At 44.0% G+C, this 12,926-nt stretch overlaps 1 protein-coding gene across 1 annotated transcript; it reads right to left on the bottom strand.

Annotated features, from left to right (window-relative positions):
- Positions 1-708: 708 nt before the first annotated feature.
- On the bottom strand, positions 709-12,656 carry LOC127932400 (complement C1q tumor necrosis factor-related protein 1-like). The gene is made up of 4 exons (XM_052528033.1): positions 11,901-12,656; positions 5,262-5,471; positions 1,818-2,069; positions 709-1,005 (listed from the first exon to the last, which is right to left on the bottom strand). The coding sequence occupies exons 2-4, from the start codon at positions 5,458-5,460 to the stop codon at positions 710-712; spliced, it is 747 nt and encodes a 248-aa protein (XP_052383993.1). The 5' UTR covers positions 5,461-5,471; positions 11,901-12,656; the 3' UTR covers position 709.
- Between the last annotated feature and the right edge of the window lie 270 nt (positions 12,657-12,926).

Below are 12,926 nucleotides of genomic sequence, written 5' to 3'. Positions count from 1 at the left end.
CCCCCTCAAAATCACTGGACACTGGCGCCACCAGGTATCCATTAAATAATAAAACGACCAAAATCACTATAGACGAGTTTCCCCCCTCCCTCCCCTCCCCTCTGATCACTGGACACTAGGCGCCACCAGGTATCCATTAAAGGTAATATAGACGTCCACGGCATCACTATAGACGGTGTTCTCCCCCTCCCTCCCCTCCCCTCTGATCACTGGACACTAGGCGCCACCAGGTATCCATTAAAGGTAATATAGACGTCCACGTCATCACTATAGACGGCGTTCTCCCCCTCCCTCCCCCTCTGATCACTGGACACTAGGCGCCACCAGGTATCCATTAAAGGTAATATAGACGTCCACGTCATCACTATAGACGGCGTTCTCCCCTCCCTCCCCTCTGATCACTGGACACTAGGCGCCACCAGGTATCCATTAAAGGTAATATAGACGTCCACGTCATCACTATAGACGGTGTTCTCCCCCTCCCTCCCCCTCCCCTCTGATCACTGGACACTAGGCGCCACCAGGTATCCATTAAAGGTAATATAGACGTCCACGTCATCACTATAGACGGCGTTCTCCCCTCCCCTCCCCTCCCCACTCCCCCTGATCACTGGACACTAGGCGCCACCAGGTATCCATTAAAGGTAATATAGACGTCCACGTCATCACTATAGACGGCGTTCTCCCCCTCCCTCCCCCTCCCCCCTGATCACTGGACACTAGGCGCCACCAGGTATCCATTAAAGGTAATATAGACGTCCACGTCATCACTATAGACGGCGTTCTCCCTCTCCCTCTTGTAGAGCCTGACCCAGACCTCGTCGTTCAGCGCCAGGTCCATCATCACACTCTGACTCTGCATGATGGACCTCTCACTGGGCTGGGCGTACAGGATCACCTGCTCCTTATCGTTGTGCATCAGGTGGAGGTAGGTCTCCTTGAAGTTCCACGTGTGGATGTTCACGTTGAAGAAGTAGATACCTGGGACGAAGCAGTAGAATTTACCTTCAGAGAAAGGAGGAGAAAGCGATTAGTTAGTGTTAGAGTCAGGCGTTTTAATGCTGGGCTGGAACAAAAATACTGCAAATAAGTGATGTTGAAGATGTTGATCCTGGGATGAAGCAGTAGAATTTAACTTGAGAGAAGAGAAAGTGTTAGAATCAGGTGTTTTTTAAATTATTAGTGCTGGGCTGGAACAAAAGCCTGCACCCTAGAGACATCGGAGTAGTAGTAGACACACGGATGTAGCAGTAGAATTTACCTTTGAACATGTGGGAAAAAGTGTGTGGGGCCTCCTGAGTGGGGCAGTGGTCTAACGCACTGCATCACAGTGCTAGAGGCGTCACTACAGATCCGGGTTCGATACCTGGCTGTGTTGCAGCCGGCCGCGACCGGGAGACCCATGAGACGCCGCACAATTGACCCAGAGTTGTCCGGGTTAGGGGAGGGTTTAGCCGGCCGGGATGTACTTCTCCCATCGCGCTCTAGCGACTCCTGTGGTGGGCCGCACACCTGCACGCTGACTTCGGTTGCCAGTTGTACGGTGTTTCCTCCGACACATTGGCGCGTCGGGCTTCCGGGTTAAGCGAGCAGAGTGTCAAGAAGCAGTGCGGCTTGTCAGGGCCGTGTTTCGGTGGACACATGGCTCTCGACCTTCGCCTCTCCCGAGTCCGTAAGGGAGTTGCAGCGATGGGACAAGACTGTAACTACCAAATGGATATCACCAAATTTGAAAGAAAAAGAGGTAAAAAATAAAGTATAAAATAGTGTGTGTGTGTGTGTGTGTGTGTGTGTGTGTGTGTGTGTCCTTCAATTACCTTTGAACATGTTGAAGTGCTCGTAGAGGTTGACGAACACCGTGTCAAACACCAGGGCCTGGTAGTAGTCTATACTGTGGAGGGATTTACGTCTCCCTACAGAGAAGGAGGAGTGCTGTGTCTTACAGGCATCTCCCGGGGCGCCCGCCTGGCCCTTAGTCCCTTGAGGACCCATGGGACCCCGGTAACCTTGGGGACCTTCTTTACCATTTTTCCCTGGCATGCCTTTATCTCCTCTGTCACCTTTATCACCTGGGGAGGGAAAGAGAAAGAACATATGTAGTCTTGATCTATCTGAGATAGCATGAGCAAGGAAATACCTCTCTTCTGGTGTGTGTGTGTGTGTGTGTGTGTGTGTGTGTGTGTGTGTGTGTGTGTGTGTGTGTGTGTGTGTGTGTGTGTGTGCTCCCTTATCCGAGGGCTTGATGGATTTTCCACACCCATTGACCATATATGGACATCTGATGCTTTAACCACATGATCTAAACAGGCCCCCTCTTGTCCAGGTCCTGTTAAAATGATCATCCTCTAGATACAGTCGCCTCGTAGCACTCATCCGAGGTCAGTATTCTTCCTGATGTCTAGATAGTGATGGTCAGGGTTAGGATGGTGTAAACTGATCCTAGATCTGTAGATACGCCTTCAAGCCATGATTACTATCAGTTGGACAAGAAGTTGAAAAGCATCTGGACATTGTGCTTTATGATAACCAATACCACTTTTAGAGATTCATTTCTCCATATATTTAGACTTAGTTAGCGACTCCATATACAGTTGCAAGAAAAAGTATATGAACCCTTTGGAATGACCTGGATTCTACATAAATTGGTCAAGAAATGTGATCTGATCTTCCTCTAAGTCACAACAATAGACAGTGTGCTGAAACGAATAATACACAAATTATAGTGTTTGTCTTGTCTATATTGAATACATCATTTAAACATTCACAGTGTAGGTTGGGAAAAATGTGAAACCCTAAGCTAATGAGTTATCCAAAAACTAATTGGAGTCAGGACTCTGATAACCCGGAGTCCAATCAATGAGATGAGATTGGAGACGTTGGTTAGAGCTGCCCTGCAATATAAATGCTATTCATGCTATTCCCATGAAGCATTGCCTGATGTGAACCATGCCTTGAACAAAAGAGATCTCAGAAGACCTCAGATAAAGAATTGCTGACTTGCCTAAAGCTGGAAAGGGTTATCAAAGTATCTCTAAAAGCCTTGATGTTCATCAGTCCACGGTAAGGCAAATGATCTATTAATGGAGAAAGTTCAGCACTGTTGCTACTCTCCCTAGGAGTGGCCGCCCTGCAGGTTAAGAAGAATCCTAGAGTGTCAGCTAAAGACTTACAGAAATCTCTGGAACATGCTAACATCTCTGTCGACGGGTTTACGATATGTAAAACACTAAACATACACTAAATTATACTGATAACAAGTTCAAACAGGTGCCATTAATACAGGTAACGAGTGGAGGACAGAGGAGCCTCTTAAAGAAGAAGTTGCAGGTCTGTGAGAGCCAGAAATCTTGCTTGTCTTACATATTTTCCACCATAATTTGCAAATAATATCATTAAAAATCCTACAATGTGATTTTGTCTGTCATAGTTGAAGTGTACCTATGAAGAAAATGACAGGCCTCTCTCATCTTTTTAAGTGGGAGAACTTGCACAATTGGTGGCTACACTAAATACTTTTTTGCCCCACTGTATATAGTCTTTATATAGTTAGTCTCTCTCTATATATATATATTGTCTTTATATAGTTAGTCTCTATATACATAGTCTTTATATAGTTAGTCCCTAAATATATAGTAAGTCTCTATATATATATTGTATTTATATAGGTAGTCTCCATATATACAGTTAGTCTCTATATATATATAGTCTTTATATAGGTAGTCTCTATTTATATAGTCTTTATATAGTTAGTCTCTATATATACAGTTAGTCTATCTATATATAGCCTTTATATAGTTAGTCTCTATATATATAGTCTTTGTATAGTTAGTCTCTATATATACAGTTAGTCTCTATATATATTGTCTTTATATAGTTAGTCTATATATATACAGTTAGTCTCTATATATATTGTCTTTATATAGTTTGTCTCTATATATAGTCTTTATATAGTTGGTCTCTATATATATTGTCTTTATATAGTTAGTCTCTATATATAGTCTTTATATAGTTAGTCTCTATATATATTGTCTTTATATAGTTAGTCTCTATATATATTGTCTTTATATAGTTAGCTAGTGCCTCTTTTCTAACCAAACTGGATTGTTGCAGTATCAATCCTCTCACACACCACTGCTTGATTATATGAGACTGTGTGTGTGTTTTCAGCCACATCATCAGGTTCAGTGCCAGGTGAATACTGCCTTCTGGGAGCCTCCCACCCTCCCTCGCTCCCTCCCTCCCACCCTCCCTCGCTCCCTCCCTCCCACCCTCCCTCGCTCCCTCCCTCCCACCGTCCCTCCCTCCCACCGTCCCTCCCACCGTCCCTCCCTCCCTCCGTCCCTCCCTCACTCACTCTAAACAATGATTTCAATGAATCTAGAGTTTTTTTCAGATTGTGTGTATGTGCATGTCCATGTGTGTGCCACGCTTCTAAGTGAGAGAAACGTAACTAACTACCTGTTGTTTTTGGGATGGGGTCAGGGGTCAGCTAAACCTGACATGGAATCTCTATCACAGAACACAGATTAAACCATAACCACACACACACCAGATGAAACAATACATGACATGTCTCCTGGACTATTTTAGAGGAATAAGGCTTAGAAATAGAACACAAGGTCTTTATCTCTTTGTGTGTGTCTCTGTGTGTGTTTGTGTGTGTCTGTGTGTGTTCGGTTTGATTCCCTGTGTCTTCTGTGTGTGTTATTTTGTTCTTTAAGAACGCTGACCTGGCTGATTACTGATCCTGCCAAGTGTCTTCTTTTCAATAAGCTGTTACATCCTTATAAAGGCTAGTTTTGGAGGACTGGCTTGGGAAACGTCGCTCTAAGGCCTAGATCTCATCTTGTCTGTCGGGATGTTTCTTTGTACTGTACCTTTGAGGTTGGTCATCTAAGATACTGATGATGTACTGGTGTGTGTGTGTGTGTGTGTGTGTGTGTGTGTGTGTGTGTGTGTGTGTGTGTGTGTGTGTGTGTGTGTGTGTGTGTGTGTGTGTGTTGTCCCTTAACTTTGAGTATGGTCATCTAAGATACTGATGATGTACTGGTGTGTGTGTGTTGTCCCTTACCTTTGAGTATGGTCATCTAAGATACTGATGATGTACTGGTGTGTGTGTGTGTTGTCCTTTGCCTTTGAGGTTTGTCATCTAAGATACTGATGATGTACTGGTGTGTGTGTGTTGTCCCTTACCTTTGAGTATGGTCATCTAAGATACTGATGATGTACTGGTGTGTGTGTGTGTGTGTGTTGTCCCTTACCTTTGAGTATGGTCATGTTGATGTAGGTGTGGACCTCTGGCGTGGCGGCGGCGTGGTGGGCAGGGTGTGTAGCAGAGGATTCTGGGGGCTGCAGGGGGTCGCAGCATCGTCTGCATAGTCTTGCGGGAGGTCTGGAGGGGGAGGGGATGGACGTGGCCAGGGGGAGAAGCAACAGGACGGACAGACACACCCCCAACATGATGACCACACCTGAGAGAGATAGGGAGAGCGAGAGGGGGGCGAGGTAGAGAGAGAAAGGGAGGGAGGGAAATAGGGCGGGAAGGGGATAGGGAGAGGGAGAGAGAGATGTGGGGAGAGAGAGAGAGAGATGTAGGGAGAGAGAAGGTAAGGTAATTAGTGAGACCAGTGACAGCTAGATGTGTTGGTATTAGCTCATGTACGGGCCATGATCACTTCTCTTTAGTGTGTGTGTGTGTGTGTGTGTGTGTGTGTGTGTGTGTGTGTGTGTGTGTGTGTGTGTGTGTGTGTGTGTGTGTGTGTGTGTGTGTGTGTGTGTGTGTGTGTGTGTGTGTGTGTGTGTGTCACTCAACCTACCTGCTCATGCTCACACCTGCTGTATTAAACATGAAAACATTACCGCCGTATTACCACATCCACTCTGTACATGTAAACATTACCAAACAACCATATGAAAACATTAACTGCCAGCCATGTCTACATGAGCTCACGGTTGGACACACATTTCCAGTGTCTCTACTAGACATCTGTTAGTGGGACAGGGACAGGTCACCAAGCCCAGTATACACACACCATAGAACCCATGTTCACTCTCTCTCTCTCTCTCTAATTTGATTCTGGCATCAGGCCTGGGTCGACACACTAGAGGTCATAGACAGTCAATCACTTTGTGTGTTAGATCATTGCTCAGGGGGGTAGAGTGAGGAGAGAGAGGAGAGAGAGGGAACAGGGTTGGTGAAAAGGGAAGGGAGAGAGTGAGAGAGACAAGAGACAAAGATCGGGGGGAGAAGAGAAAGAGCTTTGCAATCTAGGGAGACTTTTCACATCACAGTAAATGCTGTTCAAGACTATTCCATCAGTCCAGTGATGGAACTGGGTTATAGTTCCTTCTAGGTCCTAAACTATGGAACTGGGTTATAGTTCCATCTAGGTCCTAAACTATGGAACTGGGTTATAGTTCCATCTAGGTCCTAAACTATGGAACTGGGCTATAGTTCCTTCTAGGTCCTAAACTATGGAACTGGGTTATAGTTCCTTCTAGGTCCTAAACTATGGAACTGGGTTATAGTTCCTTCTAGGTCCTAAACTATGGAACTGGGTTATAGTTCCATCTAGGTCCTAAACTATGGAACTGGGTTATAGTTCCTTCTAGGTCCTAAACTATGGAATTGGGCTATAGTTCCTTCTAGGTCCTAAACTATGGAACTGGGTTATAGTTCCATCTAGGTCCTAAACTATGGAACTGGGTTATAGTTCCTTCTAGGTCCTAAACTATGGAACTGGGCTATAGTTCCATCTAGGTCCTAAACTATGGAACTGGGTTATAGTTCCTTCTAGGTCCTAAACTATGGAACTGGGCTATAGTTCCTTCTAGGTCCTAAACTATGGAACTGGGCTATAGTTCCTTCTAGGTCCTAAACTATGGAACTGGGTTATAGTTCCATCTAGGTCCTAAACTATGGAACTGGGCTATAGTTCCTTCTTGGTCCTAAACTATGGAACTGGGTTATAGTTCCTTCAGGTCCTAAACTATGGAACTGGGTTATAGTTCCTTCAGGTCCTAAACTATGGAACTGGGTTATAGTTCCTTCAGTTCCTAAACTATGGAACTGGGTTATAGTTCCTTCTAGGTCCTAAACTATGGAACTGGGTTATAGTTCCATCTAGGTCCTAAACTATGGAACTGGGCTATAGTTCCATCTAGGTCCTAAACTATGGAACTGGGCTATAGTTCCTTCTAGGTCCTAAACTATGGAACTGGGTTATAGTTCCATCTAGGTCCTAAACTATGGAACTGGGTTATAGTTCCATCTAGGTCCTAAACTATGGAACTGGGTTATAGTTCCATCTAGGTCCTAAACTATGGAACTGGGTTATAGTTCCTTCTAGGTCCTAAACTATGGAACTGGGTTATAGTTCCTTCTAGGTCCTAAACTATGGAACTGGGCTATAGTTCCTTCTAGGTCCTAAACTATGGAACTGGGTTATAGTTCCTTCTAGGTCCTAAACTATGGAACTGGGTTATAGTTCCATCTAGGTCCTAAACTATGGAACTGGGTTATAGTTCCTTCTAGGTCCTAAACTATGGAACTGGGTTATAGTTCCTTCTAGGTCCTAAACTATGGAACTGGGCTATAGTTCCATCTAGGTCCTAAACTATGGAACTGGGTTATAGTTCCATCTAGGTCCTAAACTATGGAACTGGGCTATAGTTCCATCTAGGTCCTAAACTATGGAACTGGGTTATAGTTCCTTCTAGGTCCTAAACTATGGAACTGGGCTATAGTTCCATCTAGGTCCTAAACTATGGAACTGGGTTATAGTTCCATCTAGGTCCTAAACTATGGAACTGGGCTATAGTTCCATCTAGGTCCTAAACTATGGAACTGGGTTATAGTTCCTTCTAGGTCCTAAACTATGGAACTGGGTTATAGTTCCTTCTAGGTCCTAAACTATGGAACTGGGTTATAGTTCCTTTAGGTCCTAAACTATGGAACTGGGTTATAGTTCCATCTAGGTCCTAAACTATGGAACTGGGCTATAGTTCCATCTAGGTCCTAAACTATGGAACTGGGTTATAGTTCCTTCTAGGTCCTAAACTATGGAACTGGGTTATAGTTCCTTCTAGGTCCTAAACTATGGAACTGGGTTATAGTTCCTTTAGGTCCTAAACTAGGGAACTGGGTTATAGTTCCATCTAGGTCCTAAACTATGTAACTGGGCTATAGTTCCATCTAGGTCCTAAACTATGGAACTGGGCTATAGTTCCATCTAGGTCCTAAACTATGGAACTGTGTTATAGTTCCTTCTAGGTCCTAAACTATGGAACTGGGCTATAGTTCCATCTAGGTCCTAAACTATGGAACTGGGTTATAGTTCCTTCTAGGTCCTAAACTATGGAACTGGGTTATAGTTCCTTCTAGGTCCTAAACTATGGAACTGGGTTATAGTTCCTTCTAGGTCCTAAACTATGGAACTGGGTTATAGTTCCATCTAGGTCCTAAACTATGGAACTGGGCTATAGTTCCTTCTAGGTCCTAAACTATGTAACTGGGTTATAGTTCCTTCTAGGTCCTAAACTATGGAACTGGGCTATAGTTCCTTCTAGGTCCTAAACTATGGAACTGGGTTATAGTTCCATCTAGGTCCTAAACTATGGAACTGGGTTATAGTTCCTTCTAGGTGCTAAACTATGGAACTGGGCTATAGTTCCATCTAGGTCCTGAACTATGGAACTGGGCTATAGTTCCATCTAGGTCCTAAACTATGGAACTGGGCTATAGTTCCATCTAGGTCCTAAACTATGGAACTGGGTTATAGTTCCATCTAGGTCCTAAACTATGGAACTGGGTTATAGTTCCTTCTAGGTGCTAAACTATGGAACTGGGCTATAGTTCCATCTAGGTCCTAAACTATGGAACTGGGCTATAGTTCCATCTAGGTCCTAAACTATGGAACTGGGCTATAGTTCCATCTAGGTCCTAAACTATGGAACTGGGCTATAGTTCCATCTAGGTCCTAAACTATGGAACTGGGTTATAGTTCCATCTAGGTCCTAAACTATGGAACTGGGCTATAGTTCCATCTAGGTCCTAAACTATGGAACTGGGTTATAGTTCCTTCTAGGTCCTAAACTATGGAACTGGGTTATAGTTCCATCTAGGTCCTAAACTATGGAACTGGGTTATAGTTCCATCTAGGTCCTAAACTATGGAACTGGGCTATAGTTCCATCTAGGTCCTAAACTATGGAACTGGGCTATAGTTCCATCTAGGTCCTAAACTATGGAACTGGGTTATAGTTCCATCTAGGTCCTAAACTATGGAACTGGGCTATAGTTCCATCTAGGTCCTAAACTATGGAACTGGGTTATAGTTCCTTCTCGGTCCTAAACTATGGAACTGGGTTATAGTTCCTTCTAGGTCCTAAACTATGGAACTGGGTTATAGTTCCTTCTAGGTCCTAAACTATGGAACTGGGCTATAGTTCCATCTAGGTCCTAAACTATGGAACTGGGTTATAGTTCCTTCTAGGTCCTAAACTATGGAACTGGGTTATAGTTCCTTCTAGGTCCTAAACTATGGAACTGGGTTATAGTTCCTTCTAGGTCCTAAACTATGGAACTGGGTTATAGTTCCTTCTAGGTCCTAAACTATGGAACTGGGTTATAGTTCCTTCTAGGTCCTAAACTATGGAACTGGGTTATAGTTCCTTCTCGGTCCTAAACTATGGAACTGGTTATTTAGTCACATTTGACTGGGTCAAAACATATTTCCTAAGGTTTCAGCTGGATCATGTTACAAAAAGGTTCATTCTAGACGAGACGCAGCTTTCCATAACCCTAAATACTTGAGTCTTTGTGCATTTAACTTCTAATCTGATCAAATAAAAAGGTTCACAAGCATTTTTCCAGTACCAGTGATTTCCTTGGCTTTAACTAAAGCAGGTTAAATATCTTTAATTCCCTGAATTGCAGCAGTAATCGAGACTGAAGCTTATAGGAGAAAGTATTGGCCATGTAAGAGAGTTATGGGTTCTAATAGAAAAAAAACTCAGGCCACATTAGAGTTGTCCCTATCTGGCCAAGATGCAAAGTCAGAAGCCTTGCTTAGCTCTACAATTTATCTTCTTAAAATCTGATTTGAAACCTAACCCAAACCTTAACCGCACTGCTAACCTGCTCCCATACCTTTTTACGACAATCTAGACTTTGCAGCTTGGCCATCTAGTGAGGCAGGCTAAGTTTTCTCACTTCCCTGGTGTCTGAATGATCTGGTCACAGCAGGAGGTATCAGTTAGACATGGACACTAAGTAGCATCACAAACCGTTACCTGAAAAAACCTGGTACTTCCTGCTTGAGGAGAGGAGAGGTGAGAAACCCACTTGGATTTCACAACTGACATTTACGACCAGTTTGAGTCCACAGTATTTAGAGAAGGGTTTGGCTCGGGGGTTGAGAGAGACACATGTTGAGAGTTTAGAGTTGGACAACACTGTAGAGGATGGATTGGAGGAAGGGAGAGAGAGAGAGAGAGAGAATGGATTAGTGTTTATGTGTGTAGGGGAGTATGTGTGCATGCAAGCATGTGCATTTACTGTATGTGTGTGCGTGCGCGCGTCCGTGTGCAAGCACTGTGTGTGCGTGTGTGTGTCCGTGTGCAAGCACTGTGTGTGCGTGTGTGTGTGTGTGTGTGCGTGTGTGCGTGTGTGTGTGCGTGTGTGTGTCCGTGTGCAAGCACTGTGTGTGCGTGTGTGTGTGCGTGTGCGTGTGCGTGTGCGTGTGCGTGTGTGTGTGTGTGTGTGTGTGTGTGTGTGTGTGTGTGTGTGTGTGAGAATCAGAGCGACAGAGTGATAGGGCCAAAGAGGAAATCCCTGGTGTTTTACACAACTCCTGGAATGTTAACATTCTTTAAAAAGACGGATCAATGGTGAGAATGATGGATGGATGAAAGGATGATGAGAAGGGAGGAAGCTTTAGTTTCCCTCTGTGGGAAGTTATGAGAGAACCTACGTTTTACAGTCTGATCATTCCCTGCTGGGCACGACGGCGTGCCAATATTGATAAACAGTAACACTAGTACCAAAATAACAGTACTGACAGTCTTCACATTTTTATTTGACATTATTAGAAACAGAGAGAGAAAATGAGTCCAGGTGATGGGACTGTCTGTCATTGAAGAACCCAATAGTTCAAGATCTCATTATCCACCACACATTTTTTTTTTTTTTTTAAACTGTTTTTGCAAAACAGTGGCGGCCCGGTTTGTTGTTGTTGGAATCGCAGATTGCCCTTTTAAATGTATTTGGCATCTGTCATCATACTTTAAAGTAATCAGTTCTAACTTAATACGTTATAGGTCAGTAGCTTGGCTATAGCCTACAGCTACAGTTCAGCCAAGTTCAAAAGACAACAAATAATATACATATATATTTTTTATACATCAAATGCAAGTGTACCATGTTGTATGCAAATATTTGTATAGTTTATTGAATATGTTGTTCGTATGCGCGTAACAATGTTATTCTGTCAACATTATAGAATTGACCCAGAGAGAGAAAACACGCCTGAAGTACCCGGTAGTCTTTCTGTCAGAATGGATTCATTCTAGCAGCCACGTCCACAGACGCACCGCATACATTTATGTGGAACACATCCTCACACAAAGCTTAAGACAAGAATTACTTGTAGCAACGTGCATTTTCCAAAATATTATTCTCGTTTCCATTCAGGCGCAAATGCACAGAACACTGTTGAATTGTCTTCTGTTGGGAGTCTTTTATTTCCAACCGGGGAAAAATACATTCAATGGGGCAGCAAGCGGCAAAAAACCGTGTTCTGCATCCGCGTGCTTTCATGGAAACAATTAGTTGACTTGTCAGCAATAGATATAACAATGTCATTATACGGTTTCCATTTGACAAAGTCCTGATTCACTTACCTTGAGTTCCTCCTAGCGATGCTCGTGAATGTATTGGTGTTGAGGATCAGCTGTGCGCGAGGAAAATGTTGTAACCGGGTAAGAAACTTTACTCAGCCTCTCTCTCTCCTAAACACGCTGTAGATCGCTTGCTTTCCCCTCCCTGTCTTCTCTCCCTCCTCGCTGATTATAACTCATCCTCCCTTTCTCTCCTCTCTTGATGATTCCCTCCACCCCTCCCTGAAGTACACATCCATTACTAAGACAAGTCTGCAGAGTACTACTCTCTGTCAGAATGGTTCAGCTGTACACTAAACCTCCACCAGAGCTCATTTATCATCTTCTTTATCACACGTTCTTCTCTTTCTTCTTCGTCCCTGTCTGCCAAGTAGACGCTTGGAGTCTATGCGTTCGTGTTTCTGTGCCAGTTAAAACATTTCCTTCTTTAACTCGGGGCTCCCGAGCGGTCTGAGGCACTGCATCTCAGTGCTAGAGGAGTCAGCACAGACACCCTGGTTCTAACTATTGTCCAGGCTGTATCACAACCGGCCGTGATTGGGAGTCCCATAGGGCAGCGCACAATTGGCCCAGCGTCGTCCGGGTTTGCCCGGGGTAGGCCGTAATTGTAAATAAGAATGTGTTCTTAACTGACTTGCCTAGTTAAATAACGATTACAAATAAATGATGAATAAATAAATAAATAAACTGTCTTCATATAATAGCACATTAAGGTTGATCTGAATCATTTTTTTTCATTCATTGTTGCCTCTGTCTCCCCTCACTCCTCTATCCCTCTGTTTCTTTCTACCCCTGCCTCTCTCTCGCTCTCTCTCTCTCTCTCTCCCCCTCCTCTCTCTTCCCTCCCTCTTCTCTCTCTCTTCCCCCCTCCTCTCTCTCTTCCCTCCCTCCCTCTTCTCTATCCCTCCCTCCCTCCCTCTGTCTCTGTCTCTCTCATCCCCCCTCCTCTCTCTCTTTCCTCCCTTCTCTATATCTCTCACTTTCATCCCTCTCTCTGTATCCCTCCCTCCATCTCATCTCTCTCTCTCT

Source organism: Oncorhynchus keta, chromosome 10 (genome assembly GCF_023373465.1).
Source record: "Oncorhynchus keta strain PuntledgeMale-10-30-2019 chromosome 10, Oket_V2, whole genome shotgun sequence".
Lineage (NCBI taxonomy): Eukaryota > Metazoa > Chordata > Actinopteri > Salmoniformes > Salmonidae > Oncorhynchus > Oncorhynchus keta.
The sequence above is the reverse complement of the archived record's forward strand: the minus strand, read 5'-3'. Positions and strand labels throughout refer to the sequence as shown.

What these genes read in the sequence shown, in the direction of transcription:
- LOC127932400 (XM_052528033.1), bottom strand. Translation starts at nt 5,460, where the DNA reads ATGTTGGGGGTGTGTCTGTCCGTCCTGTTGCTTCTCCCCCTGGCCACG. An exon ending in CAACATGACCATACTCAAAG is followed by an intron (nt 2,070 to 5,261) that starts GTAAGGGACAAC and finishes TTCCCTCCCCAG; the next exon opens with GTGATAAAGGTGACAGAGGA. An exon ending in GCACTTCAACATGTTCAAAG is followed by an intron (nt 1,006 to 1,817) that starts GTAATTGAAGGA and finishes CTTTCTCTGAAG; the next exon opens with GTAAATTCTACTGCTTCGTC.